We start from the raw sequence: 27,264 nt of genomic DNA on the forward strand, positions 1-27,264 counted from the left end.
ATACAGTATCATCCTGAAATTTTATAACATTTTGGATTTCTTTGAAATGAAAAGTCCATTTTATTGTTTTTTAATTAAATCTATTTCCCTGAAAGGTCTTTAAAGGCTCTCCAAACTACCTTGCATTTTATTATTGCTGACAGTTATCTAAACCACGCTTGAATGCCCTCTTTATCCTTTAGTGAACAATTGAAAGATCATATGCTAAAAAGACTTGTGCTTTCTCGTCTTCTAGCCCTATAATTAAGGCATTTTAATACATTTCTTCATAGTCATTAAGAGAGCACAATGTTAAAAATTAATGAAATGAGACAATTTGAGTTTAACAACCATAAATACATACAACATAAATTTGTCTCAATTGTAGATATGAAAAAAAGCCTTATTGAAATCACATGATGAGACTACCGAATTGTCAAGATTTTCCTTTGCTGTCTAAGGGTATTTAAATGATGTATGGTAGCTCGACAATACTACACTGTTGTTACACACTCTACAAGACAGGTAAACATTTCTGTCAAACATTCAAATTCCATTGGTTTTAGCATGTTTTTGTTTACCTTATATACATGCCTATGAAAAAGGATGCTGGATGATGCTGAAATGGGGGGACGAAAAGGAAGAGAGAAAGAAAGGAAGAGAGGAAGAAAGACAAAGACATATGAAAGGAAAAATGATCATAAGTCAACAGTAAAAAACCTGACGCATAATGTAAAATACCACAATAATAACAAATACTTATAGCAGTACTTTAATAATGCTTATAAGAGAACAAACAAGACTTTCTTAATTTGGATTTTTTCTTCTAAAGGCAAAAGCTCACCATATTAACGTATCCAACAATTTTGCAACAAACATATTAGTGTTTTAGTTTTTTTCTTTACACTGTGAAAGGAATTCTATGTTTCCAAGTACATAATCACCACTTCTATATATACCAATTAAATACAGGGTGCTACTGTACTATAGTCACGTTATTAATGAGCATTTCTAGAAAGTATTACTAATGAGCAAATTATACAGCTTATCTTTTAAAACTAAGTTAAGTTTTCAAGGTGTAAGTTCTTTGTGCTTTCTGAACAGAATGTTGAAAACACAGTGCAACATAAAGCCAGAAGATTACAGATCTTTTTTTTTCCTTATAATAGACAGACACACAAAAAAGAACTTGCTCTCCAGAAGATTTTTTAGGGTTGTCAGACTGTTATATTATAAACAACCTTATTAGTCCTTTATAATTACAATAGGTACCTCTGGACAAGATCGAGCAGACATGACAAATGCTTCTGACTTCTTTTTAAATCGAACCTGGAAGGTCATCGCTGAACAAACAGAATGCTATACAACTGGGGCCATGAATTGTGAAAGCTAACAAAAAGGTAAGGATTTTTTTTTTTTATATTAAAAATTAAATTCATTCTGTTCAGACGTTTTTGTATAACGTCAAGAAATAAGAGGATGAAACAGTTTAAAGAAGGTAAGTAGCTAAAGAAAAATAATTCCTTACAAACTTCATTATCACACTTTTTCTTTCGGCAGCTGAACCTGTATTTTAGTATGCATGCAATGTCTTTAGAGTAGCTGCCTTATTTTACAAATACGTTCTTAAAGATAATTCCCTAATGAAGATTTATCCATGTTTTCATTTACTTTTATTTCAGCATTATGATGCAACTCTGGACAGTTGAAAAAACAGTCAATCTCAAATCTATGGAATTTGTTTGTTATTATTCTCAAATCAAACCAGTAAAAGGATAACATATAACTGTGCATTTTGCCTAACATTCTATTTTGTTTTAGGATCACTTAACAGTACTGGTACATTTGGATTAAATTTAATTTGTATAGAGATAAACAGTAACTTAAACAACTGGAACGGGAAACCAATTGACGGATCTCACTTTTAAATCTCATATTTCAGCTTGGAGAGGAAATGTAAGGATTGAATTAGAAAGTTGTAAACTCTTGATGAGAATTAGTGGTATAAAACAAAAGAAAATGAAACCTTCAGTTATTTTCCTTACAGTTAGTCTGAATGAAATTGTAAATCAACAAAAGATTTAGATAGCACTCAAATCAACAGCTTTACCTAATAAAAGTTCTGACCAAGCACTGAGCATACCATTTGAAACAAATATGAAATAAATATGAAATATGAATGACTTTAAAAAGAACCATATGAGAAGCAAAACAGGAAAATCACCAAAATTCAAGCAAAGGAAATTTGAACTGAAATGTATGATGGGCAATTAAGCACCTATTTTGACAATTCTAAGTGGTCAAGTTTTTAAAGTATGACACAGAAACCTTAACCTATCTGTATATGAGTGATAAATGAGGCATTTTGTGTCATTACATTCCCATAAATCACTTTCTTTAACTGCTGATGGCTTTTATCAGGTCTAACCTTTTCAAGCTTCTATCAGAGTGCTAACATTTTCAACTTTGACACATATGCAGTTTACAAATTCTGCAGCTGATTAACTCTGGACAGAAGCTCACTGCCATCATTGTCTTCTTCAAGTTGGGTTGCAGCTTCAGTGTTTCAAAAACTCATTTGTATCCTTTGTATGCCAGGAAATTTCACTTAATTTATTGGTCTGTGTTGCAAGGAAAGCAAGATAATTCTCCTTTTGAAAAGAATAAGTGAGAATATACTTTTGAAATTACACTTCTACAGGGAGCCTGAAATGGGTATACTTTTCATTACTTTAAAATCAAGTAAATAGTACATTCCAAATAAAGAGATGTAAACAATGTCATCTATTTTACATGACTTTATAATGTAAATAAACTTATCAACTTTATTATATGAAAAATGTGCTCAATGTCTCTGAAGAAAGGACAAAAAAAGTTGAAAAAACCCTAAATATTGCGGTGTATTATATATATGATATTACAAAATTTTGCAGTTATAAGCTGATCATGGTCATGGGCTCTTAAATAATTTTTTTGGATCCCTCGTTAAATTCCTCTCTGAACTATTTTGTAAATGATGTCAAATATTGCAATATCTTCAATTTCAGTATTACAGCACTTGAAACGGAACATGAAATGAATTAAACAATGATAAACCTAGAACACAATAAATGCAACAGCAGAAAAGCAACACAAAAGTACGGTTTTATCATGCATAAGCGAGCCCAAAGATTTCAAGGAGCACTGTAGGAACTAAATTACATATTTACACAACACACTCTGTTCTCTGTTTTTGCTACACATAGCTGATAAAACGTCATCTAGGTGTCTGTCCTCAAAAACATTTTAAATTACTTTACTATTCCAGCAATGAGAGGCCAGCAACACAGTAGTTCTTTCTCCCTTAGCAGCATCACAAGGTAAGAATAGCAGTAGAGCTTTAGTTTAAAAACCTGCATTTTCACTATTTTTTAAATTTAAAAATGTGCAGAATATAATTTAATTAGGATGTATATTAGTTATTGAAACAAGCAGTGAAAAATTCAAGGAAATGTGTTTACTAGATGCAATTGATCTAGAGACTGAAACAAAGCTCAGGTTTAGAGAGATGCTGTCTTTAATAATATTAGTCAGACTAAAGAAATTTTCATGTTGGTTGTGTGACCACTGGAAACCTGGTGCTTCAGATGGCATTAGTTTTGATAAGAGCTAACTAGACATCAGATCTAAATAATGAAACCTGAAAAGACAGGCTTGGACCATGCAAATAGGAATATCCGCAGAGGCTCTCATGCAGTCTCTCATTGATAAACAAGACATCTTAGAAAAACAGTGGATGAAGGACAATTTTTTTCAGCATCACAGCCAAAGCAGTCTTTTAATGTCAATATTTAAGGTCTACCCATGAAAAATTTAACTTCTTTTTCACTAATAACATCACATGTCTGAGAAGCTGTGCAGTTACACTTTAACAATTCAGATGTAAATCTTGGAATACCTGTAAGTATTCATAAAAAAGGCATATTTATCATTTGAAACAAAAGGCTGTGATCTCTTGATGTTCATATCGAAGACTAGTGATAGATGAGAGCATGCTAATCAAATGACAAACCAAAGGAACACAGATGTTTGCTATTTTGATTAGGAGAGGGAAATATAGACCTCTTTCCTAAATTAAGATATAAACATTTTAAAATTACACACACAAATAAATGTATAAGTTTGTATAACATACTGTGTATGTATAGGTGCTTAGTATGTTCTCAAGTAGACTACAAATATCAACTAGAATAACTGCCAATTTATTTAAGGTCAGAAGTAGCCACATATACTAAAGAAAACCAAACACTGGCTTTGATCAATTCCAGTTAATTGCTTACGAATTTGTGTATTCAGATGCAATTTTAGTTTACTTGTATTAAAACTCTCCAAGTAACGAGAGAGAATCATTTAACATTTTTTGTAATATGTTTCCTACTGCCTTAGCTCGAGGTTTAAATTATGCTTATGTGAAATTACACTTATGTAATTTAAAATTGCACAAAATCAATGTAAACATTACTGAAAACAAAAATGTAGACTGTTTATGTGGGATGCCATATTGAAGGAGAAGCGTCAGACTTCAGACCACAGTTTTGTTGTAAACTTTTACATTTTTGATATTTAAGTCATCTTATTTCAGCATTTTGCTTTATGTATATCCAAAATGTATCAAACTAATTATGCATGTTTAACAAGAACTCAAATATAAACAACTTTGCTTACTAAGCAAGAGAGTCATAACTGCTGTCAGTGAGACAGCCAAAACTTTGCTAAATCTGCAGATCTGTATGCAGTGGCAAAGTCCAATGAGGCCAAATGATTCTTCCATAAAGTAGCTGTTGAATGATGGTAGCATCCAATTCCTTGAATTTCATCTTTCTCTTTCTCCTTTAAGCAGGTAGTAACTACAAAGCTGATCCCCCTGATTCCCTCTCCATTAAAATTCTACAATGAGTGAACAACTTTTTGACATCATCACGAAAGCACCTTGTTCATGCTAGTTCTGAATAGAGAAAGAAAAGTTACTTTGCTACCTGGAGACCTATTAATTAAGTAGTTATGAAATCTACAAATAAAGTATTAATGAAGAAAATACACTGTAACCCAGAATAACGGCATTTTTTAAAAAAATGAGTCCTGCAAATATAGTTTTAATGAACTTACCAGAAGGAACATTTTATAATCTATTTAAAAGTATGTAATTAAACATAAATTGGTGATACTTGGGGGAAAAAAGATATTTGGATTAAAAATATTCTTAACACAAAAACATTTTTATTATTATTATAATATTTTTATGTGACCTTTCGAGCAGAAATGCATTCAAAGTCAAGAATTATAAAATGTCTATTTGAAGAGTAGTATTTGAAAGAATACATCAACATCAACAATCATTTTCCTTTGAGTAGCCTAGTAAGACACATCTGATTATGTGCTTAATGCAACTTATTCAATATCCTGAATGCCTCCTTTAATACAAGATTATTGTCCTAGGAAAGGAGATCTTGTGCACTGGAAACACAAAACTGTACCATACAATTACCCAGAATAAAGAAAACGTGAGCAGTTTCAATATATACTTTTCAATCTCATCCTAATAAAGAGAAAGTGCTCTCACAGAGGCTGAATGGTAACTTAGGGCTCCACAGTGACACTGTATTTCTTTTTGCCTAAGCCAAGAGTTCCTAGACACAAAGAATTTGTGCAACTGTGCGTAAACGTGAATGCTGTCCATTAGCCAGTCAGAGACTGATGAATCTACTAATTTATACCTCAAATTTCTCTTAGATTGCGCACTAACCTCACCAATCTCATGTTTTTACATGCTTTATTTACTGCGAGTCCTATCTGTAATCAGCTATTTACATTATTTACTTTTTTTCCTATATTAGGACAAATAGTTTTATATTCTATATTAGTAGTTTATCATTTAATATATTAAATGCTGCTTAAGACACAACTAAATCCCTCCACCTCTTGGACCTTTTTTGAAAAATTTACTGCATGCCCAATATATATAATATTCAATAGCATGTGAGAATAATTTTTATGCAACTCTGATAGTTAGAAAGATAGATAACTCAATTATTAGATCATCTATCAAAATATTCAGATGCATAAGAGGCTACTAAAAAGATTGATGACTGAGAAAGTCCACTGATTCTCTAGCCATCATATTCACACATTTGGCTAGACAACATTTTTCGCTGCCTTCACAAGCAAGCTTCATTACCCATCACTCCACTGAAAAGAGTTTATTATGAGGCTGCCATCTTGGCAAGACTATTATTTAGATGATAAATGTTGGGGGAAAAAGTGTGTCTAGATTTTTTTTTTAAGATGAGCTTTTTGACAGATAAAACAAACAGCATCTACATTTCTAATTAACTTAAATTTGGCATATATAAATACAGGTCACTAAAACTATGATATGCTACTATATTATCTTCTGTCTGAATCTTGGCCTTAATTTGTAAAATGTAAATTAACTAATTAGAAGAAAAGCAGCATTATTTGTGACAAAATGCTTCTTCTACTTCTTTGCTTTGTGACATTTATGATCAACTATAGTCCTTCATTCTACCTTCTAAGAGATGGATAATTATGCTCATACTAATTTATTAGGCTTTTAGTATTTTAAACCAAATCAAAACTTGAGATTTCTGAAGGCAAGGAAGAAAAGCACTCTGCAACATGCAGCTAAATTATATACTTGCCAGCTTTGTTCTTTTCACAGTATTATGCTGTTTACATATATATATTGCACGAATATAGGTATGAAGGCACCACATTCAATGTTCAAGTACCTGACACAAAGGAAACATTTCTGCCAGTATTCTTAACATTTCCTTAAAATCTCTTTATCCCTTCTGTGCATGATGCATAGTAATACCAATAATGATATACTATGCTTTATTCATTGGTACTAAGAGTTAAATTTTGTTTTATACTCCTACCACTCTCCTCAACTGTCATTTGAAATGGATTAGACTAGCAAATATAAAATTACACGAAAGCAGGGGGAGTTGGTCATTCTTGAGTTTCAGCCCAGCAACTTGACCTTGTTAAATAAAAAATATACGATATCATAGATTACAGGAAGGGATTCTTTTCACTTTAGTTTGGTTTGGTTTTAACTATTACTAGGCAGATAAAGACAACACTAAGAAATACATTGAAAATGTCAGATGTAAATGTCAATTAAAAATTACAAGGAATTCTGAATGGTAAGGTCTGTGGGGGGTTGATATTCTTTGACATAGTGAAGTGTCTGCAACCAGGCCTTTGGCAAGCATAGCAGGATCTATGCTGTCAGCTCTTATCGTACATAAACTTAGATGCTTGTCTAATCTGAATGAGAAATACCAGGAAAATTGGAGCTGAAGCCTTGCAGTAATGTGGATGGAAGCTGAAAATGCTCTATCTGCACTACATGAGTCTCAGGTGACATGATAATATTTAAGACCGTACAGAAAAATAGGAGGAAAAAATAATTGAAACAAAGCTATGTAGTGCTTAATTTACTACTTTTTAAGTTGAGAATAAAACAACCTAGCATTGAAAGAGGCTTAAGTAGTAGAGTTAAATTATAACGAATATCCTAATTTCATGTCCATTTAAAATATGATACCTAGGGAGAATGCATGAAAATATATACTTAATATCAATCATTCAAATGTAAATGCTAATACGAATACAGTATGGTCTGTTCTTTCTCTGCTCTGACAAAAATTTGTTTTGATAGAAAATATAACAACCTACAATGCTCAGCCAAACAATTAACAACATTATAGCAATGCTAGGCATAAGCTGTGGTCTCAACGGAAAATGCCTCATGTTCTGTTATTCTAGCACATTGTTAAAGAGGGGATAACTAGTAAAATCTAAAAAAAAAAAAATCACTTCTGAGCCAAAGTAAACCCACAGTTTTACTTTTCATAAACTGCTTTATACTGTAGTTGATTTTTGTAGTTGATTTTTATACTATTCATGTGTCATTAAATAAAAATGACAATAATTCCTGTCAATTTCTGTTGGAAATAAGCCAAATGTATCTAGGACATTTGGGAAGTGCAGAGGTATGCCTAGGTATGTGTGTGCACATATCTGTTTGTTGCACAGGACAAAACATAATTTCATTACATTCACAAAGTAAACTACTAAATCAGTAAACCAGCAGAAAACAACCCTCTTCACTGCTTCTGATTCTCTTGTCTATAAGTGAATGTATGTTACTCAGTGCTACTTAAGGTTAGCAAGTTGGCATGGCAAATTTTAAAAAGAATTATTTTTGAAGGAACTTATCTATATATAGTGCTAAGCGCCAAAAACCATCATAAACTCTTTCTTCTATCTACCTTGATTTTTTTTTAAAGATTAATTTACTAATTCAATTGGAGCTAGGAGGGAGAGAAAAATGAGCAGAACAAAACCCAGCATGTGTGAAAATCTACAAGCACTAGATAACTAAACAAACCCTACGCCCCTCAGTGTTGCAGTAAGGTCAAAACCTTTCAGCATTGTACCAGTGTGTCAAAATATGTCAACAAACCATCATATTGCAAGAAGAAGAATGACCTTTCAGTTCTTTATGTTTGGGCTGCCAATGAAGCTTTGGATACTGGGTATGCATGAACAGTTTTCCTAGCCACTTGACAAATACAACTCCCAAGGTTTCCTCCAAGTCAAGTTGTTATATCACTGGCTTTCAACTCACTAGTAGAACTTTTAAAACCTTCTGCAATTGGAGAATATTGATCTTGTTAGAGAACAGAGATTCATAAAGCCAGAGCGTAATTCTCTCTTCCCTTACCACCTATAATCAGACAACAATTATTACTTAAACAGTCTTCACAGTAATACGTCAAACTATTTTAAACAGCCCTAGAGAAAAATGTATATTGTTGTGATGTTTGATTCAGCCTTCGTTTACATATGATTCATCCTTATAATCAACTGCAAATGAATTTGAACAGAACACTCTTCTCAAAAAAACCCTAAGAACCCAGTGGCTGTGTTTGTGACTGAAATACAGTCCTTTGCATTGTTACTGTTCGAATTTATCTGAAATAAATAACTATTTTTAATCGACAGGCCTCTATGATAATTTTACTATGGCTGGTAACTATAAACTGAATTTTCAAGATCAGATGTAATGTATCAGTTAACAACACATTTAATCACAAATTTAGGCTTTCAAAAAGTGCGGTTACTATTTTAAGATTACTTACAGGAAACTTGCTTTTATTTATTCTTTCAAGAAATCATAGCACAGGACTAACAACATTTAGCAAACAAGCAGCTGGGGGAAGGAATTTAGTACAGGGATAACTTATCATTCTTATTCAAAGAGAAGATGAAACGCTTCTCTTTCACTATCTGAAATTACCTTTAGTTTAATATCAGTGTCAAATATGACAGTTTCCTACGGTCTTCCTCCAATATAGTAAAGTTTCTTTAGCTAATAACAGCATCAAGCTTTCTCTTGGGACTCTATAAATTACATTCCAGACTGTACATATGCGTTAGCCAGGCTTGCAGAAGATAGAAAATGTAAATTGCTGTATTTGAGTTTATACATTCTTACAGCAAGTCACCGACAGAGCACCCACTAATTACTATTTGAACCCTGTGTTGCTGATCTCTAAGTGCCTCTTAGAAAACACCAGTCATACCTATCAGCTCTCAGTAACAGCCAGGACTCCAATTTTTTTATTTAAAAAAAATTTATAAAATTAGACATTATGGAAATAAAAAGGAACAGCAGCATTCTTTTACATCCTAAGATAATTTATAACATGATCTCAAACCCTGATTTAAAGTGGAATCTCTGTTACTTCCTGTTCATGCTCTCCAAATCACCTTAGGTTGCACAGATTATTCAATACTTTTAATCCTCATGATTACAGGAAATACAGCAATGTAGGCCAGTAAACAATGAAAAATGTGATATCTGCTACATGTGCACAAAGCAATTATATTTTGCACATGCACTTGTCTTGTTAACCAAGTGGCAGTTAAAGCTATAGCCTGCTTAGTGGATGCCACCACTTTGAAGGAAAAAACATACCGAGGGAAGGGATTCTGTAAGTACATGAATCATTTTATACTAAGTTTGTTCAGTAAATAAAATAGGTTTTTTTTTGAAAACATCAGTCTGCAGAAGTAGTATGGGAATACAAGACCAAACTTGCCTTTTCCTCTTTATTACTGAAAAATCTCAATATCTAAAAAGCATCTTAAATTACAACTGTGCAAACCCAGTGACAAGGTACACTTAGTACATTTTTAATGTGAAGCTTAATTTGAAGATGAGGTTGCAGTGCAGCACTGCAACTGAAAATTGCTTAACAATACCATTGATGTATGAGCCATAAAAAACCTTGCTAAGCTGTCCCTGCAGAACTCGGAGTAATAAAAAGGTGTTCTTTTGCACTGAGTTGAACAGATATGGTTGACTGCATCTAGGGAGCTGTTCTGTTAAATGAGAAAGTGCCATTTCTTTCCTGTCAGTACAGACCAATTTAAGACACTCACAGATTTGGTTGGCACAGAGTACAGGATTTAATGAAATACACACATAACAGCAAACAAACCACAGCTATGTTCAAAGCTTTCAGTCAGACTGTGTGCAGAATTAATCTTACATCTCTGACAGATGCGGGAGAAAATCTAGAAACTTTACCAGTCTCACTCCTACTTTTCAGAGAAACAACAAAAAAAGCTGAATGGAAAAGGTCTAAAATATCTCACCTTCATTCCTTTCAAAGTATCTAGACGTGTATTTCTATGCACACCTAACAGGCAACATTATAGGTTTTCTCTCCAATTTCATTTTGGCTTGAAGTTCAACCAACAGACCGGGTTTACAAAAGCCTGAACTATCAGCTGAGTGTCATGATAGTGAATTGATGCTGCTCCTTCAAATGAGGAAAGGAGATACACAGGTGCTGTGAATTGACTGGGAAGCTGGTTCTCACCCAGGAGATCCTTGTATAGGCTGATTAAATCATACAAAACTTATTCACAGTTTGTGCCACTATACTTGTGTCTATTTGTATCAGTATTTTCAGAGAGCAATGAAAATTAACTATCTACCCTACATACAATCTAAGCTGCCAACAAGTGTTGATTAACCCATCATTACATTAGAATAAGCTGCAGTAATCCAGAACTCATTTCAGAAGATGTTGTGATACTGTTAGTTTGGCCAAGCAGTACCAGAATTAAAACTAAGAGAATTTGTTCTTCAAAAAAATCCCTGATTTCCATAGTTAACCTATCACCAAATTCTGGATTTAGGGAGTAACAAATCTCATTAAGAAGATTTTCTAGTTTCCCTTATATGAATGTAAAGTCACTATATTTAAGAATCTACAATTGCTACAGTTGTTTTCAACTATACTGTAACAGATGATTTGGCAAAATTTCAAAACTGCTTCCAAGAGAGTCTTATTGATCCACATGTCAATTTAGTCTAGCTTTTGTGAACATTAAAAGTACTTGACTAGTAGCTCCGTGAGAGATGTTATTCTATTTTTGAAGTTGTAATATTAAATAGTACATGATAAAATGAAATTGAAGTTATCTATGTCTTGGTTTCCTGATAAAAGTGTAAAAGAAGTCTCTTTTGGAGATGTCAAATTCAAGCAGTACAAACTTTTTCTCAAACACATCCTCTATACGCATCCTTCTTGCCTACTCAACTTTCATCCCACCATGACTTAGTGAGTATCTTTATGTTCACATTGTTTATTTAAATTTAATTTATTGGAGCTCCTTTTCTCTGATACCGTTATGAATCACTTCAAACACAGTTTCTACTCAAAAAATACTCAGCTAGTACACCTAATGGTCTCCTCCTACCCTGAGCTGCTCCATTTCCTCTTATTTGCACTTATATATATGTTCAGCTCTACCTGCATTTCCTGCCATCCTCACCATTTGCCTAGATATTGTACATACTCAAATTTCTAAGTCTTGTACTCTGATTACACGTTGTACAAATTCTTTTCTACAATTTCCCCGTAGTGAAGTATTTTCATCCAACAATGGACAGTCTTCCTCAGGTTCCCATTACCTCAATTCAAGTTTTCCAAGTCACTGCTTTCTAGGAATGTCAAATAAGAGCAGGTACTTCCCATGTCAATCAAGAATGTTGCTGTAGAGCATAATTCTGAATTCTGATGATGTTAATCTCAAGATTGGACTTCTTTTCTCTGCTGCCTCCTATACAGTCTTCTTTTAAGGTATTTCCCAAGCTAAGGCTCACTATTTTCACCTTGATAGTTACCATATTCAGCTAGAACACTGTCACCAGACTAGATTCTGATGTTGGCATATGTGATCTACTTGGTGCATGTTCATACGTTTGTGCCATCTTCTCCACTATCCCTCAGATTTCATTGATGTTCTCGTGTAAACTGCTAAATTAATGCTTTTAAATATCCTTTTAGAAATTTTTCATTTACCCCACTTGCTCACTACTTTGCTTATGGTTTCACCACATACAAAAATGGAATTGAAGATGAAGCATCTTGTTTAGGGCTTTTTTTTCAAAGAAAACTCCACCAGTGAGAAGGCTTCTAGTACCATGGATTCTGTCCAGCACAACTTATTTCCCTCCTTAACTTCCTGCAAACACCTAATAGTTTTTCTACCTTGAAGAGAATTGCTATTACTATTTAAAATTTAAGTAACATTAAAAAAAATATTAAAAAAAATCCCAGTGAAACAGTATCTATCACTGTAGATACAATGACAATAAGCAATGAAGTTCTTTACACACAAGGCCTACTTGATTAAAGTGTGAAGATTTTACAACAAATTTGGCACCTTGCAGGTATTACGAGACATTACAGAAAAATCTTCCTTCAAAGTCAGGTACTATAAAACCCCAATATATAACTTCTGTACCAAAGTAACTTTTTCTGTCATCAAGCATCACTGTAAAAACAACATGTATATCTGCAGCCACATGTCAAAAATTAGTTTGAATTTTTCACAAATGCGTCAGCATTCCAATTTGACATACTAATTAATGACATTCAAGATGCCAGATTAATAACATATATTCTGTTCACATGGCTTAATACAAAAGTCACTAGTATTTTGCCCAGTAACTTCTTTTAAAAATGCAGTTCTATTTATTTATAAAGAAAAATAACAGAAAGGTACCTGTTCCAGTAGCTCCAAAACTGGTCCTGCAAGTAGGCTTGGTGGCTACTTTCATCACCAAAGGAGGCTTTGCTTTCAATCCAGTGAATTATGTGTCCTTCAACAGCTAAAGTGACAGCAGACAAAAAAGGGAATCCTGAAAGTCACACTCAACAGCCTGTGAGAATGTGCTCGTGAATATCCTACTGAAATCCTCCAATCTACCGTACAATCCATGCTTGTAACAGAGTCAAACATTAGTAAAAATATCTTCCAAATATGCACGTAGAACATTTTTTAAAAAAAGTACCAGAAAATACTTTAATGGATAATTGGAGACTGAAGGTTTTCACAAATCCAGAGTGGGAGGTGTGAGAATGGCAAGAAAGTTTATCATCAACATATATACACTTCCTTATTTTGTAAAGTAATGCTTCACCAGGGAGAAGTTAGGAATAAGAAGGCTTATGTGAAAAAAAGTGATTTTGAATGTCTGTTTCTTTCAGTGCTGTAGGATTTGATTTGGTTCATGTCTTTCACCATTTCTTGCATGAGTACATTTGTAAATTCTAATAAAATTATCTTTTATTTTCAGTAAATGGGAAGTCCTCTCTGAAGCTGACAACCTAACTGCAGAAGAAATCATGATAATCACTCTAAAAGATCATTCTCCAAAACGTAATGTGGGATATCACTATTGAGGTCTTTAAAAATGTTTTCTTAAGTTCCCTATGATATCCACAGCCATGATGTCTTAGCCTACGTTTGAGCTGGGATAAGGTACTCAAAGGGCATGGCAGGCCCAGAAGCACAATATAGAAAGATTAGAAGAGGCTATGGCAGCACATGATTGACCACAGACTGTAAAATTACTTGGGATATCTGGGCAAATGACTCATGAGGTCACCATACTAAGTTCTATATGTCACCACTACCTTGCTGTCACTAACTAAGTTAACTTATATACTATATAGGGCTATACTACTACATCTTTCCCCCAACATCCAAACTCTTTAGACTTCAGGAGATACAACAGCTGAAGTATAAACCGTGTAGTCAGTCGAAAAACAATTTCTAAGAAACATTTGCCTTTCCTAACAATGTATTGATTCATGAAGAAGAGAATACAAGGACTGCCACACATTAGTTGAGACTAGACAACAAATAGAAAATTATTTCCTACCAATCTCAACTGACTGAAAAAATTTGAAGGAATTAATGCATTATCACTATTTGAATTTTTAGAGACAAATTCATGCAAACAAATTAATGTCAATTTTTAACCTTATTTCTGATAGCATAATATTACAAACCAAAGAATTCTTTTGAGTGTTTCATGTTTTCCCTCCTCAAGCATTAAAAAAATTAGCTCAATCAGGTTGTTTTTCTAGTTGCCATTTAATCATGCTCCTGAGTAGCTGGGATATAATCTTATCCATTTCTAACATAAAAGCATGTATTGTGTATATAGGAGTCCACACTGCTGGGGAATCTTATCAATGTGTATATCTACCTGAAGGGCAAGCATTAAGAAGAGGGAGAAATTAACTGAAAACTCTCGAAGTGTGGCTTGACAAGAGCGAATCACAGATCCTTAGGATGCCAAAACTGAGTGATCAAATATGGAGTGGTTCAGTTAAAAAGGTATTTTTTATTTTACATATAACTTCTTATTAATATCACTAAAATTCTGTGTTGTTTTTGAAAATGTGATTAGGAATACAAACATCATTGAGCAAGGAAAGTCTTTAAAAACTTTTCAGAAGACTATCATATACTTAGTCATTTGTCTATTGGATACCAGATTATTGTGCTGGAAGATGGTATCTCAAGCACTTCCGAAGCGAGATATTTTATAGTACACATAATTCTTTTCACCAGTGTACAAATCAGTTATCTCAGTAAAAATTTCAACTGTTTCCAATAGGAAGAAAACAAAAAAATTGTGCAAATCACTTTCACACAGTGCTTTCAGCCTTCTTTTCTTCTCAGATACAACAGTAGGCACTTGCATAGACAGGTGCTGCATTCCATAGAAGTGTAGCAGAAGTCTTTTGGCATGAATGCCAGTTTACAAAAGGTGATTAATAATCCTTTACCTTTGGGCAACATGGATGTTTTTTCTTCCACTGCCCAGTCACTAGGTCATCTGATTAGCTTCTTACATGGCCTCTGACCAGAAAATGTAGGTAAACTTTGACATGACCTTAAATACCCACCTTATTCCTTCTTGCTACGTGGGGTTTTAAGAAACAACAGAGAACTGCAGAGTTGTATTCACATGCAAAGTGATGGCAAAAGAATAACTGCACAATGACAAATCTTTATGCAATGACCTATAGGTGTAATGGCAATACTCTTTAAGACTGCTTTGAACTGATTGGGGCTGGAAGTTTAAGACAACTACAGGTACTTCAGAGTTCAGTTCATAAGGACAGTGGGCACAGCAGCTTAGAGGGAGCAGGGCATTGGGGGTTCTTATTGCTGCTTGTTTTTCTTTTTTTCTTTTTGTGATAATGAGATAAAAATATACAGAGACCAAACGGGGTAATACTACATATGATCAAGCCTCTCTGACCCAAACTAGAAGTTTCTAAAGTTTTTGGTTAACTACTGAAAAAATAGACTAATTTGTAGCATCCTATAACATATTTCACTAATGTAGCCATACTATTTTAGCATGAACACTTTCTACCCCGACTAAAATAATAAAAATTCTTTTAAAAGACTTACCTACTGGCACTTCTAAAATAAAGTCTGGTGTTTTGTCATAACCCTTTGCACGAAGCTGATCTTCAGCTATACATAAAGAATAAGAACTATTGTTTATTAAACTATTCTATTAAGAAGACAGCAATATAATTATTTTTATTTTAAATAAGAGTGCAAGAATTACTAATGCAGTCATACATATCTTTCTTATGCATGCAATACTGTGTCAGATTAAATGAACCTTCGTAGAAAACCTGAAGCATGGATATAAAAATGCTTCTTTGCCATCTCTGCATTTTTATGTCTTCATTATAAACATCATTAATTCTAGCTGTCATACAGTATTTTATAACCCTCAAATATTCAAAATAAAAAGGTATATTTGCCATCTGAAAGAAGAGTCTCCCCATATTAGGAAGCTGTTAAGATTAATCCTACCAACACCACAAATGCAGATATATTGGAGCTGCCTTCTTGGTTTTATTTTAATGTTAGCATAAAGTTAGCATAAACAAGAAAATCCTTCTCTTCCAGAAATTTATTAAAGGAAAAAGAAGCAACAATTTTAGTTCCTCTTGCATTCTGCATTATATAGAATTCATCCAATTTCAGAACATGCAAAGATTTAGAAATTCTGTTAACATTATTACCTTTACAATACTATTGCTTAAAAATATTAGAGCTGAATATTTCAAGAACCAATAAGGAGTGAGCAAGACAAAACCACAAAAGACAAGAGATGCTTCCTTTAAAAAAAGCAAAACAACAAAGCAAGCCCTTAATATTTCCTAAACTATTGTCCTTGATTTCCAATATCATTACACTGATATTTCTGAAACACCATTTCTCCATTAGAGTTTGGAGTGACCTGGTCATTCAATTCCAGGCATGGCTTTCTGTCTTCATCCAAGCTCAACTAATGGCACTACCTAGTAACAAGTAAGGCTGTGTAGCCCCTTAACACCTACTGGGCTGTTGACATTGTCATGCATTCCATTCGCCTTTCTACATCACCTTTGATTAAAATTAATGGCCCATTCTCACTGTTGGGTAGCTTGTTTCCAATCCATTTATCAGGTTAGGACAGTAGTTTCATGGCCAATGTTCAGAACTCAGTTTTAGAATACTTTGTGCACATCCTGAAAGGTCAGCAGGGTGAGTCCAAGTAACATTGTAAAGGCAAGGAAAACATATGCCCTTTGAAATAAATATATTTTAAAAGTGCCTGAAACAAACTTCCCTTCTCTTTCTCACCGAAGAATGTAACTTTGAAGTACTGTTTTATATAGTAAACCAATAGTGAAAGTGGGACAGGAGTAATTTGCAAAGTTGTACGTTCTTTTAAGTGTAAACCATAATTGCTGTTTATTCTTTTTGATAACTTTAGTATTTCTTCTGAAATTTGAGAGTATTTCTTCACTGTAAACACATCATATTGTAAAAACAAGTTTTGCAATGCAACACTTCATTATATCACCAAATCAGCTATTAAACTTTTTCTAGGATTTGGAGACAGACTTGGTGGCTGGTTATTTTTTCAAAGAATGTCATGTATCCATATACATGTCATTGTATACGGATAATAGATTTAGATTAACAAGCTTCTAATTTAGCAGAACACATGAACAGTGTTTTATGCCATAATATAAAAATGAATTAATGTCCTAAGTAATCTCTTAATCTTAGTAAAAAAAAAAGAATGATCCAGTTTTATCCAACTCTCTTTAACTACAACCTCCTCTATTTTAAATTGTTTAAAACAGTCTACAAAAGAGTACAGGATGTCTCAGTTGAAATTTTCATCATTTAAGAATACACAAATGGCAATACAAAGTTCAGTCTTTTCTATCTCATCTAACTAATGCTAGTATCACAAATTCAGGGGAATCTAAAAAAGCCCACTGAAAACCAGGACAGATGAAAAAACATATCCTGATGAGTCAACTTGGCAGGTCTCAGAATTGGAGCTTGCATCAGCATTACTTCTAATATTCTTCTCTTTTTTTCAAGGATGCCCAATTACTTTAAAATCTTTTGACACTAATGCGTGGATTGAAAAAGAACACGTTTTTTGTTTTAAACCTGCTTCTGACTGTTTTCACATGGTTTCTCCTAACATTTTGCATTATGATAAACATTGGAAAATATTTTAAAAAACACCTTTTATTGATGTGAGTTGTCTATCATGTGCAGGAGCATAATTATATATTACTCTTTCTTCAAGTATTTTGAAGTCTTATAACTATGGGTGAAAAAAAAAGAAAAAGAATTACAGAATCTCCTTACAATCACCATAAACCTTTTTTGGTTTATTTTGCTTTTTTGAAAGCAAAATCACACTAAAAAATGTTCTAGCGTTTTAGTCCCGGTATGCTTTTGCACCTTAAAAGACCTTTTAGCTCTTGCATGGATGAAGACAATTTTAAAACTACTTGGAAGCCAACTCACAGCAGTTTTGACAGTTATATTTATGCATTATCAGATTTGAAATTACACTGAAGCAGCCCTAATAACTAGCTATTCTAAAGAATTCTCATTTAGATTTCCTACAAAACCTGAGCTTCATCTTTACCATAACTCCACGGTCAATCATAATAATTTAACACATCATTGTTTCTATACTAGCATCTGAATATAAGAAAGAAACAAAACATTCTTCTCCTGGTACATGAATGAGCAGCAACTGCCAAATTAATATTACAGTAGAAAACACTGATCAGATTTCATGATTTATATACAGGCTACTACTGAGGGCCATCACTGTGAGAACCAAAGGTAGATAAGATTCCAGACACAAGTCAGAAACATGCCTTCCCATTACATCTAAAAACTTCCCTAATACATTGACCGCAATGACATGAAGAGCAAAGATCTTGTATAGAACCTAGAAATTCATTTCAGTATAGCAAGTGAAGCTGTTAGCCTGTTTTGGGAAAACGTCTGCATTCGTCACTTTAATCTCAGACACAGTGATAAAGACTTAAGGCCTGTGTCTTCGCTAAAGAGATGACGTGTTATATGATGTGGTCCCCATGAAGAGTGGCTTACTAAAATGCAACCCCCAGTAGATTTATTATATTTATTTAGTTTCTGATCTATTTCTCAGTGAATCTGAAGGTGTTATTTCTGATCTGTAGGCTTCGAAAGCTGTTCTAGAAATGGACAAATGTCCCAGACCTGAAAAGCTGTTTCGTGCTCCAAGACTATATTTATATTCACTGTACACTTCAACTGTGCTTTCTTCTCCTGTTATAGACTTTCTGTTGGCCAGGTGAATATAGCAGATACAAAAAACCTTACTATTCTTGAAGAATAGTACAGTGGAATAGGACACTAACATGGAAACTTCAAATTCCGTTTCTTTAACACATGTTAAAAAGTAATGAAATTGCAAGTACAGCAATCCAAGCTATAAGCCATCTTCAATACTGGAACACAGTCTTACTTGCAGCCCAAAAAGCCCAAAATTGTTAACTTATAGGAAATATTGTCATCTCTTCCATCCTCCTGAGGTTTTCTTCGAGTAGTTTTAGAACTTATTTTTCGGAAAGGGAAGATTTCATTGTGAGGGGTTCAGTAGGATTAATCTTGCAGATACTTAGGAAAAACTATTTTTTTTTTAATAATAAAACAGCTAGAACTTTACAGACACAAGCAATGCACAGAAACAATGAATACAACCACTTAACACATCTTAAATCAGAACTAAATAATGCTTCAGTATACATTACATGTAAGCAATAAATTAAGCTCTCTCATTCATATCTTGATATTCTAATGAGTTAATCCAGTCTAGATACTTTGATTCAACAGCACAGATTTCTTAGAGCATTTCTAAAGACAAAATTGGTGGTCATCTGAAGTCATGAAATATTAAAATTTAAATCTGATTTGTGCACTACACAAGCTTGCACAAGCCAAATAAAATAAGTGTTAGCTTGAGGACCCATTAGTGAGTCATCTAGTCCATTCCCTTGTATCGTGACAGGACTGATTTCATTACCAGATTTGATGGATGACTGTCAAGCCTAGCCTTGAATTTTTCATTGAAGGTGATTCCATAACCTTTCCTGGCAGCTTATTTTATACTTATTGTTCCTAGGACTGTTTAGTATTTTAACTCAACATCATCTCTGCAATTACAGCTTAAGCCTATTAATGTGTATCTCTGTTCTTGTAGCCAAGAAGTAAAGATTATCTCCTCACATTTTCATAATGTCATTTGCAAGTTTGTATGCAATAGCTATTCCTGCCTTTCCTTCATTTTTCTCTAAAATAAGAGCACATTAACTCTGTTCTTTAATCATATGGACAAATCTTTAAAAAACCTTAGTATTCTTTCTAATTTCTTAAATTTGTCTAAGGTTCCCAAAATCTTAATCTGAATTTAACTTTAGGGCAGAACACAGTTTCTGGTAAAACCAACAAAATTCCCTGATCCACAAATTTAGTACAGCACCAACCATTAACAAAAGACAGCAGACTTTGTTATTGGCTCATCCCATAAAGAATCCAAGATTTAAGAAGTCATCGTTAAGTTTATTATCACAATAAGAGAAACAATGCTTTAAACACTAACTATTGTTTTACAAGAAACATATACGAGATATACAAGAAACACAGAGCTAAAATAAAATAAAATAAAAAAAACCAAACCAAACCCAGAAATAACTTCCTAACTATTTAATCCTTAAAATAACTTTAAATAAAGAGACTGTGAAAAGAGTGTTTGCATTGATTGGAAGGCAGAGAGCAAAAATTCAGCAGAAATTGCATAGAAAGATAAATGAGTGAATTCTTTAGCAGTTTTTGAATACATAAAACATTTTGCAGCTAATATTTGTTATGCTTCCTCCTAAGTCTCATAAGGCCTAGATTACGGCTAATATCTCATGACACCTAAAGTAATACTGCAGCAGATATTAAAGCATTTTTTTCAGCTACTTATTCTATAAAATATTAATTGCAAGACTGTGCATGTGCTGTATAGATAGGGTATTAGGTAACTGAGTTCCTGCTCAGTTCTAAATCAATAAAAGATAACATGTACAGCATCAATCATTTTTTACTCTTCCTTTACTACCTAATACAAAGAGCACCCAGGCTTATTTTTTTCTTACATAAACAGTCACTGAAATCTCAGAAGCTAAGGATTCACTGGCTAGCCTCTATTACAGATTCTTACCTATGAAAGAGAGATTTTTTTCCAAAAGCATTTCTCGCAGCAAAACTTCATGCTCATGCCCAATAGCACTGATAGCTTTAGTTAAGAAATGGACAATTACTCTGGAAAAGAACCAACTTCAGAAGAACATTACAGGTAAAGTAACTCGTGGTAAAATTGATTTGGCTTCAGCTGCATTTCAGAAGTGAACAGTGATTTGAAATCTAAGTTTTGAAATTCCTTACAGGGATTTTCAGAGACATTTAGCACACTGTGAATATTACACTACTGTATCAGCATACATTTTACAAAATTAAGACCCATTAGTTCATATTTATTCAGCATATATAAGGGTAATGTTTCCTTTTTGCTTTATTACCCCCCAAATTTAAATGAAAGTGTGAGCTTAAAACACGTCATTACATACCTTTTAAGTTGTTCTTTACTAACTAGTATATTAATTCCTTAATTCAGAAAAGAAAGAAATAAACTGCTTTTTTTCCTTTATACTGTGAAATTGATAGGCATTTCATCCATCTGAAACATCTTACTGCAAAAAAACCACCCTATTAATTGATTTTTCAGAAGCATGAACTTATGTCAGGGAAGAATGAAATAATATTTTATAGAGAAGTCCCTTCATTTCACTGATGGCCCGTTGATCCAACATGCTGTTCTTAGTAGTATGTTAAAAAGTCACCACATCAAATTTTTTTCATGTATCCTCCTGGAGGTCAAAGTTCTATTCTGGAAGCTTTTACGAAGAATTTTATGGAACATCATGATAAAGAATCTTAGGTTAAAAACAGTTAATTTCCTAATTCTGTTTAGAATAACTTCTTAAAACTTAAACTACAGATCTTCTTACTAGAGTTAATTACATAATTTATATCAACACTTTATGCTGAACAGCAAAAAAATTAATTGCATGGAATAATTTCATATATATATATACACACAGACATAGTTTTTATTAACTGAAAATATATATTATATTAAACTCTACTAGGAGTTATAGAACAAAAGGGGCAAAGGAAGAGGAGCGAAAATGTAAGAAAAATACTGCAAATGGAATTTATAATGCACCATAAGCAGAAACACTTAAGACTTTGTCTGTAGTAATACCTGGTATTGATGTATGGCAATGACCATGGGGCAAAACTTGTAAATAACCTCACAAGCCATTTTCTACGCATGCAATCTAGCAGCCGAGTTTCCCGTAAGCATCTGAACTATTACTGAAAAATAGCCTCTTGGCATTTACAAAGAGGTTGACTTCATACTTTAGTCCATGCATATACAATGAGATAGTTATATTTAAAATCAATATGTAGTCCTTCAGAAGACATGCTTTTAAAACCTTAACTTTAAATTGATTTTTAACTATTTTATGCACCTCAAAATTAACATCTAATTCAGCAACATACTTGCAGATAATGCACTTACACAGCTTAGTATTAAACTTTTCTGTAGCAAAATGGAATTGAAAAACTCCTTATTTTCACTGATGTCACTGTGTATTAAATAACTTCACTTGAACCAGAACCTTAGGAGGGCAGAAAATACCTTTTTAGACTGTAGAAAAGCTATTCTTAAAAACTGCTCCTAATTCCATATATGTGTTATTAGTACATTTGAACATGGCACTTTCAAAAGACTATGGCCAGATTGTTCATCAACAAAATATTACTCTTAAAATTCTGGATATGAAAATTGATCAACGACCTTTAAAAATGTGTAACTTACTAAATTAATCCACTTTCAGAGTGCTTTGTTTACTATTGAAGATAGTCTCAATGAATACTTAAATTTATGATTAAAACCAAAAATACAAATGCAATTAGAACTTTATCCTGCCTTTGTTAAAGCTACTGGGAGCAGGGCTGAGTCTGTAGTAGACATAAGGCAAATACTTAGAATGGAAAGATCACCACAACTACAAGAACTGCTGTTTTTCATACATAACTAAACATCACTGTAGCTCTCCTATCCCATAACTGTACAGTGAGATCGAGGTCTTCCCCATGCTGCATGCAAAAAACCATGCAAGGATTTTCAGGCGCTTGGGAGAGAGTTGCTTTGCCAGCCTGCTCAGTGATAGCAGGCCCTGATTTTGAAATTGTTACTTTGATAGCAGATTGAAACAGAATAGTTATTCATGCAGGACTTTATTCAAAAAGATTTGGGATCGCAGTGATCTTAGCCTGGAATACTCAGTACTGTGCAGAGTTCCCCCAGCTTTTTGCCTGGATGCTGAAGATCTCTAATTAACCACTTCTAACTGTGGTTAATTAACCACTACAATAAAAAAATCAACCTTAAAATGCAAGCTATGTCTGCCTCTTTCTACATCTAGCCTAAGTTTCTTTAAGAAGAGAAAGTTAAAGAACTGCACTACAATGTCAGATGTGAGTTTAAAAATACTAATCATTCAATCATACCTGAACTGCACTGAAAAACCTTCCAATTAAAACACCTGTTCATAACAAAGAAATGCCACGCTGAACACTATCAATGCAAGTTATCAATTTAATCACAGAATAATTGAGATTCGAAGGTATCTCCAGATATCGTCCAGTCTGACTTCACTGCTCAAAGCATAGTCAACAAGTCTTAAGAGAAAATCAGACATGCATTTCAACTAAACATAACCAAAGAGGTTCAATCAGGCAGATAACTGTGTAGCCACCAAACGGATAACTTCTTGTGGTCCATCTGATTTTTGTTAAACAGTGTAAGAGAAAGCTCTGCAGTGACCCTCTAGCTCACTGAATGTAAAACAGAGGAATATGAAACGTGTTTTGTGAAGCAGAACTTTATGTCAGATTAAAGCTAGACACATCTCTTCCACACAGTCTAAGCTCGTCAATTGTGCACCTAAAATTTTATGGGAAAGGATACTGTTTGATGCAGTCCACCAGTGGTCCATAACAACAGTCATTCACAGTACACTGCAGACAAATCAGAGAAGTAGTATAGTGATGGGCAACTACAAAACCATTACAGTTAAACAGCATCTTAAAAACAGTAATTACTTTTCTTCAAAAAGGCTATCTGATGCTGTTCAGATTTAATCACAGAAAACAAAAACTGCATGCTTTTATTCACTATAAAAGCAAGCTATTAAAAAGTTAAATGCTTCCCTCACAAATATTGCAATGCCATTTATGGTGCACCCCCTGACCTCACTGATAGTTTACGATGACAGTAATTAAATAAGGTTTAAAATCTTTTACTCTGCTAGGCGGATAACAGCATTGCCACAGGAAAAAAAGAAAGAAAAAAGACCAAAAAAAAGAAAAAACTGTGATTAATACCTGATAGACTTGATTTGCTAAAACTCCATCTGGAATCTGAGATGGGTCCCGTAGCATAGTATTTATAAGAGTTTTGGAGGCTAGAGAAATAAAGAATAAAAACATAAGAAAAACTTGTTAGCTCTGTTATTCACTTGGGATGAAAAAAGATACACTTTTATAAGGAAAATATTGATGATGTTGATAATTCTGAAAATTATCCAACCAGCAACTGCAAACCTATAAATTTGTAGCTACTTACCTATTCCGATAAAATTATCTCTAAAATCTTTGAAACACCAAAGATTTTACTATCACAGGGTGAAAGCAGGCCCTTGTTTACTTATTCATTTTCACTGGACAGTTTGTGCTTCAGAAGCATCATGCAGCTCCTAAGGAAATTGCTTAGTATTAAGAAAACGTAACTCAAAATAACCTCCATACCCTAGGAGAACTTAAGGAAGAAGGTATGTAAAAATTGAAAACAGTCTTTAAAAACAGCAGTTAGTCTCAACAGTCTTAAGCACTTTATAGACTCGATGATTCCAGTTTAGTAGTTTTCAAATGTATTTATTTACTCATTTAGTGTTGACGTATTTATTTCACTGTATTATTTAAAAGCTGGCAAAAGGCTTTCTGTGCTATTTTCAAATGCATAAATCTAAGACACAAAAGAAATCAGATGTGAATTTAGGACTATATATCAGTCTTTTATTCACTGATATTGATACTACAATGAAAAAATAACACAAATCAGGAGATGTCTTCAGTTTACTTTCAAATACAGTCCTTGGAACCACTGGCATAATGTTTTCTCTCCAGATACTTGGTCCGGGCAGTTGTATGAAACAGTCAATTACTAATAGCAGTGGAAAGACTTAATTCTAGAAAAATGCCTTATAAAACTTCAAGCATTTCATTTTATAATTTCTCAGAGGAAAACCAGCACTGCTGCACAAGCACAAGCTGCCTCCTTCCTGCAAATAACTGCTGATAGAGCTCCTCCGGTGGTATACTTATACCATTAAATCCTTAAGTGTAGACCAGGTTTGAGATTAGCAAGGTTTCCTGCTTTGCTGAAAACTTCCGTGTGACTTCAGGCAAATACCTTCAACCTGTGTGTCCTTCAGTCATGTAAACAGTGAAAAACCGCTCTTCTCCTGTGAAAAGGATTCCTTGAACCTTTTACAAGAAGGGAGCTGCCATATAAGCAGCAATGCTATTACTATTAACCAACACTCTACTGCAAGTAAAAGACTGTAATTTTAATCTTATCCCCATAACTAAAAGGATAACATTAAAGTGCTTCTGTGCCTGGGAAGGTCATGGAACAGATCCTCCTAGAAGATCTGCTAAAGCATATGGAGGGCAGGGAAGTGATTAATGGCAGCCACCATGGCTTCATCAGTGGCAAATCCTGTCTGACCAACCTAGTGGCTTTCTATGATGGGGTAACCACAGCAGTGGACATGGGTATATATAGATGTGATCTATTTAGAGTTCTGTAAAGCCTTTGACACGGTCCCCCACAACATCCTCCTCTTTAAATTGAAGAGATATGGATTCGATGGGTGGACAGTATGGTGGATAAGAAACTGGTTGAATGGTCGTATCCAAAGTGTAGTGGTCAATGGCTGAAAGTTCAGATGGAGATCTGTGACAAGTGGTGTCCCTCAGCGGTCTGCACCAGGACCAGTGCTGTTCAATATCTTTATCAATGATATTGACAGTGAGATTGAGTGCACCCTCAGCAAGTTTGCTGATGACACCAGGCTGAGTGTTGTAGTTGCCACACTGGAAGGAGGGGATGTCATCCAGAGGGACCTGCACAGAGAGGAGAAGTGGGCCTGTGAGAACCTCGTGAGGTTCAACAAGGCCAAGTGTAAGGTCCTGCACCTGGGTTGGGGCAATCCACATTTTCAGTACACGATGAGGGACAATGTGATTGAGAGCAGCCCTGCAGAGAAGGACTTAGGGGTGCTGGTCGATGAGAAGCTTGACATGAGCCGGCAATGTGCGCTCACAGCCCAGAAGGCCAACCGTGTCCTGGGCTGCCCCATCCCTGGAGGTGTTCAAGGCGAGGTTGGGTGGGGCCTTGGGCAGCCTGATCCAGTGGGATGTCCCTGGGCATCATCACAGGCAGGAGCAAAAGTTTGTTTTTAAAGAGAATGATACACTAAACCAAAACACTTCTAGATTCATCATGTCATATTACATATTTGTATCTTATTCATCTAATGAAATAAGCATTATTTTATGAGTCAATAATAAGAATAAAGGCATTTTACTTTAGCTTTCATACACTGTTAAAAATGTATTTTGTACCCAGGATGAAAAGTTTGAAAATGTGAACCAGAAGGTGGTCTATCTATTTTGTTAACGCTAAAAATTAAAACAATAACAAGTTTTTAGAAGATAGGAACAATACACAAGTAACAGTTTGCCACAGGAGAGGTTGCTAGAATGGTAAAATAATGAAGAGTGTAAGCGAGGAAGATTGAGTAGAAATCACTGTTTTCAAGGGCTACGAATTTAAGTATCAGAGCTTGATTATGAAAAAATTAAGCTGTTTTATGATTGATCAAAAACCAGCAAAGCCCCACAGATTCACATTAGGGAAATGTTTAACTGGACACTACTTTACATAATGAGCTACAGGTGCAAAAGAAATGTTCTCTGTTTCTGAGACTGTCAACTTTAGTTTCCCACTTGAAGTTACCAGACATTCTATTCTTTACCTCTATCAGAATAATAATGAATTGACATGTTGAATTTTATACACAACCGATGTGACACCAGCATAATAAGTTTTTAAATTAAACCTTTAAAAGAAAGGGCATCAAACATAACCAAGTACTCTCAATGTATTATCTCTCCTTCTTATATTAACATTATCAGCTTATGTAATGCCCTGAAAAATTAAAAAAACCCTGCATATTGTTTATTTTGTATGACCAATGCAGCTAACATATGGTA

General features: G+C 34.0%; 1 protein-coding gene across 2 annotated transcripts in view; it reads right to left on the reverse strand.

The window, feature by feature from the left end:
* Positions 1-27,264, reverse strand: part of CDIN1 (CDAN1 interacting nuclease 1) — a 126,406-nt gene that overhangs the window by 47,333 nt on the left and 51,809 nt on the right. For both annotated transcript variants that reach the window (XM_009571720.2, XM_054067610.1), the window contains exons 6-10: positions 24,310-24,389; positions 23,894-23,943; positions 21,014-21,081; positions 15,850-15,915; positions 13,138-13,243 (exon numbers count right to left, since the gene is read on the reverse strand). In XM_009571720.2, the coding sequence (XP_009570015.1) occupies positions 13,138-13,243; positions 15,850-15,915; positions 21,014-21,081; positions 23,894-23,943; positions 24,310-24,389 (370 nt within the window). The remainder of the gene's footprint in view (positions 1-13,137; positions 13,244-15,849; positions 15,916-21,013; positions 21,082-23,893; positions 23,944-24,309; positions 24,390-27,264) is intronic.

This window comes from Cuculus canorus, chromosome 5 (genome assembly GCF_017976375.1).
Source record: "Cuculus canorus isolate bCucCan1 chromosome 5, bCucCan1.pri, whole genome shotgun sequence".
Taxonomy (NCBI): Eukaryota; Metazoa; Chordata; class Aves; order Cuculiformes; family Cuculidae; genus Cuculus; species Cuculus canorus.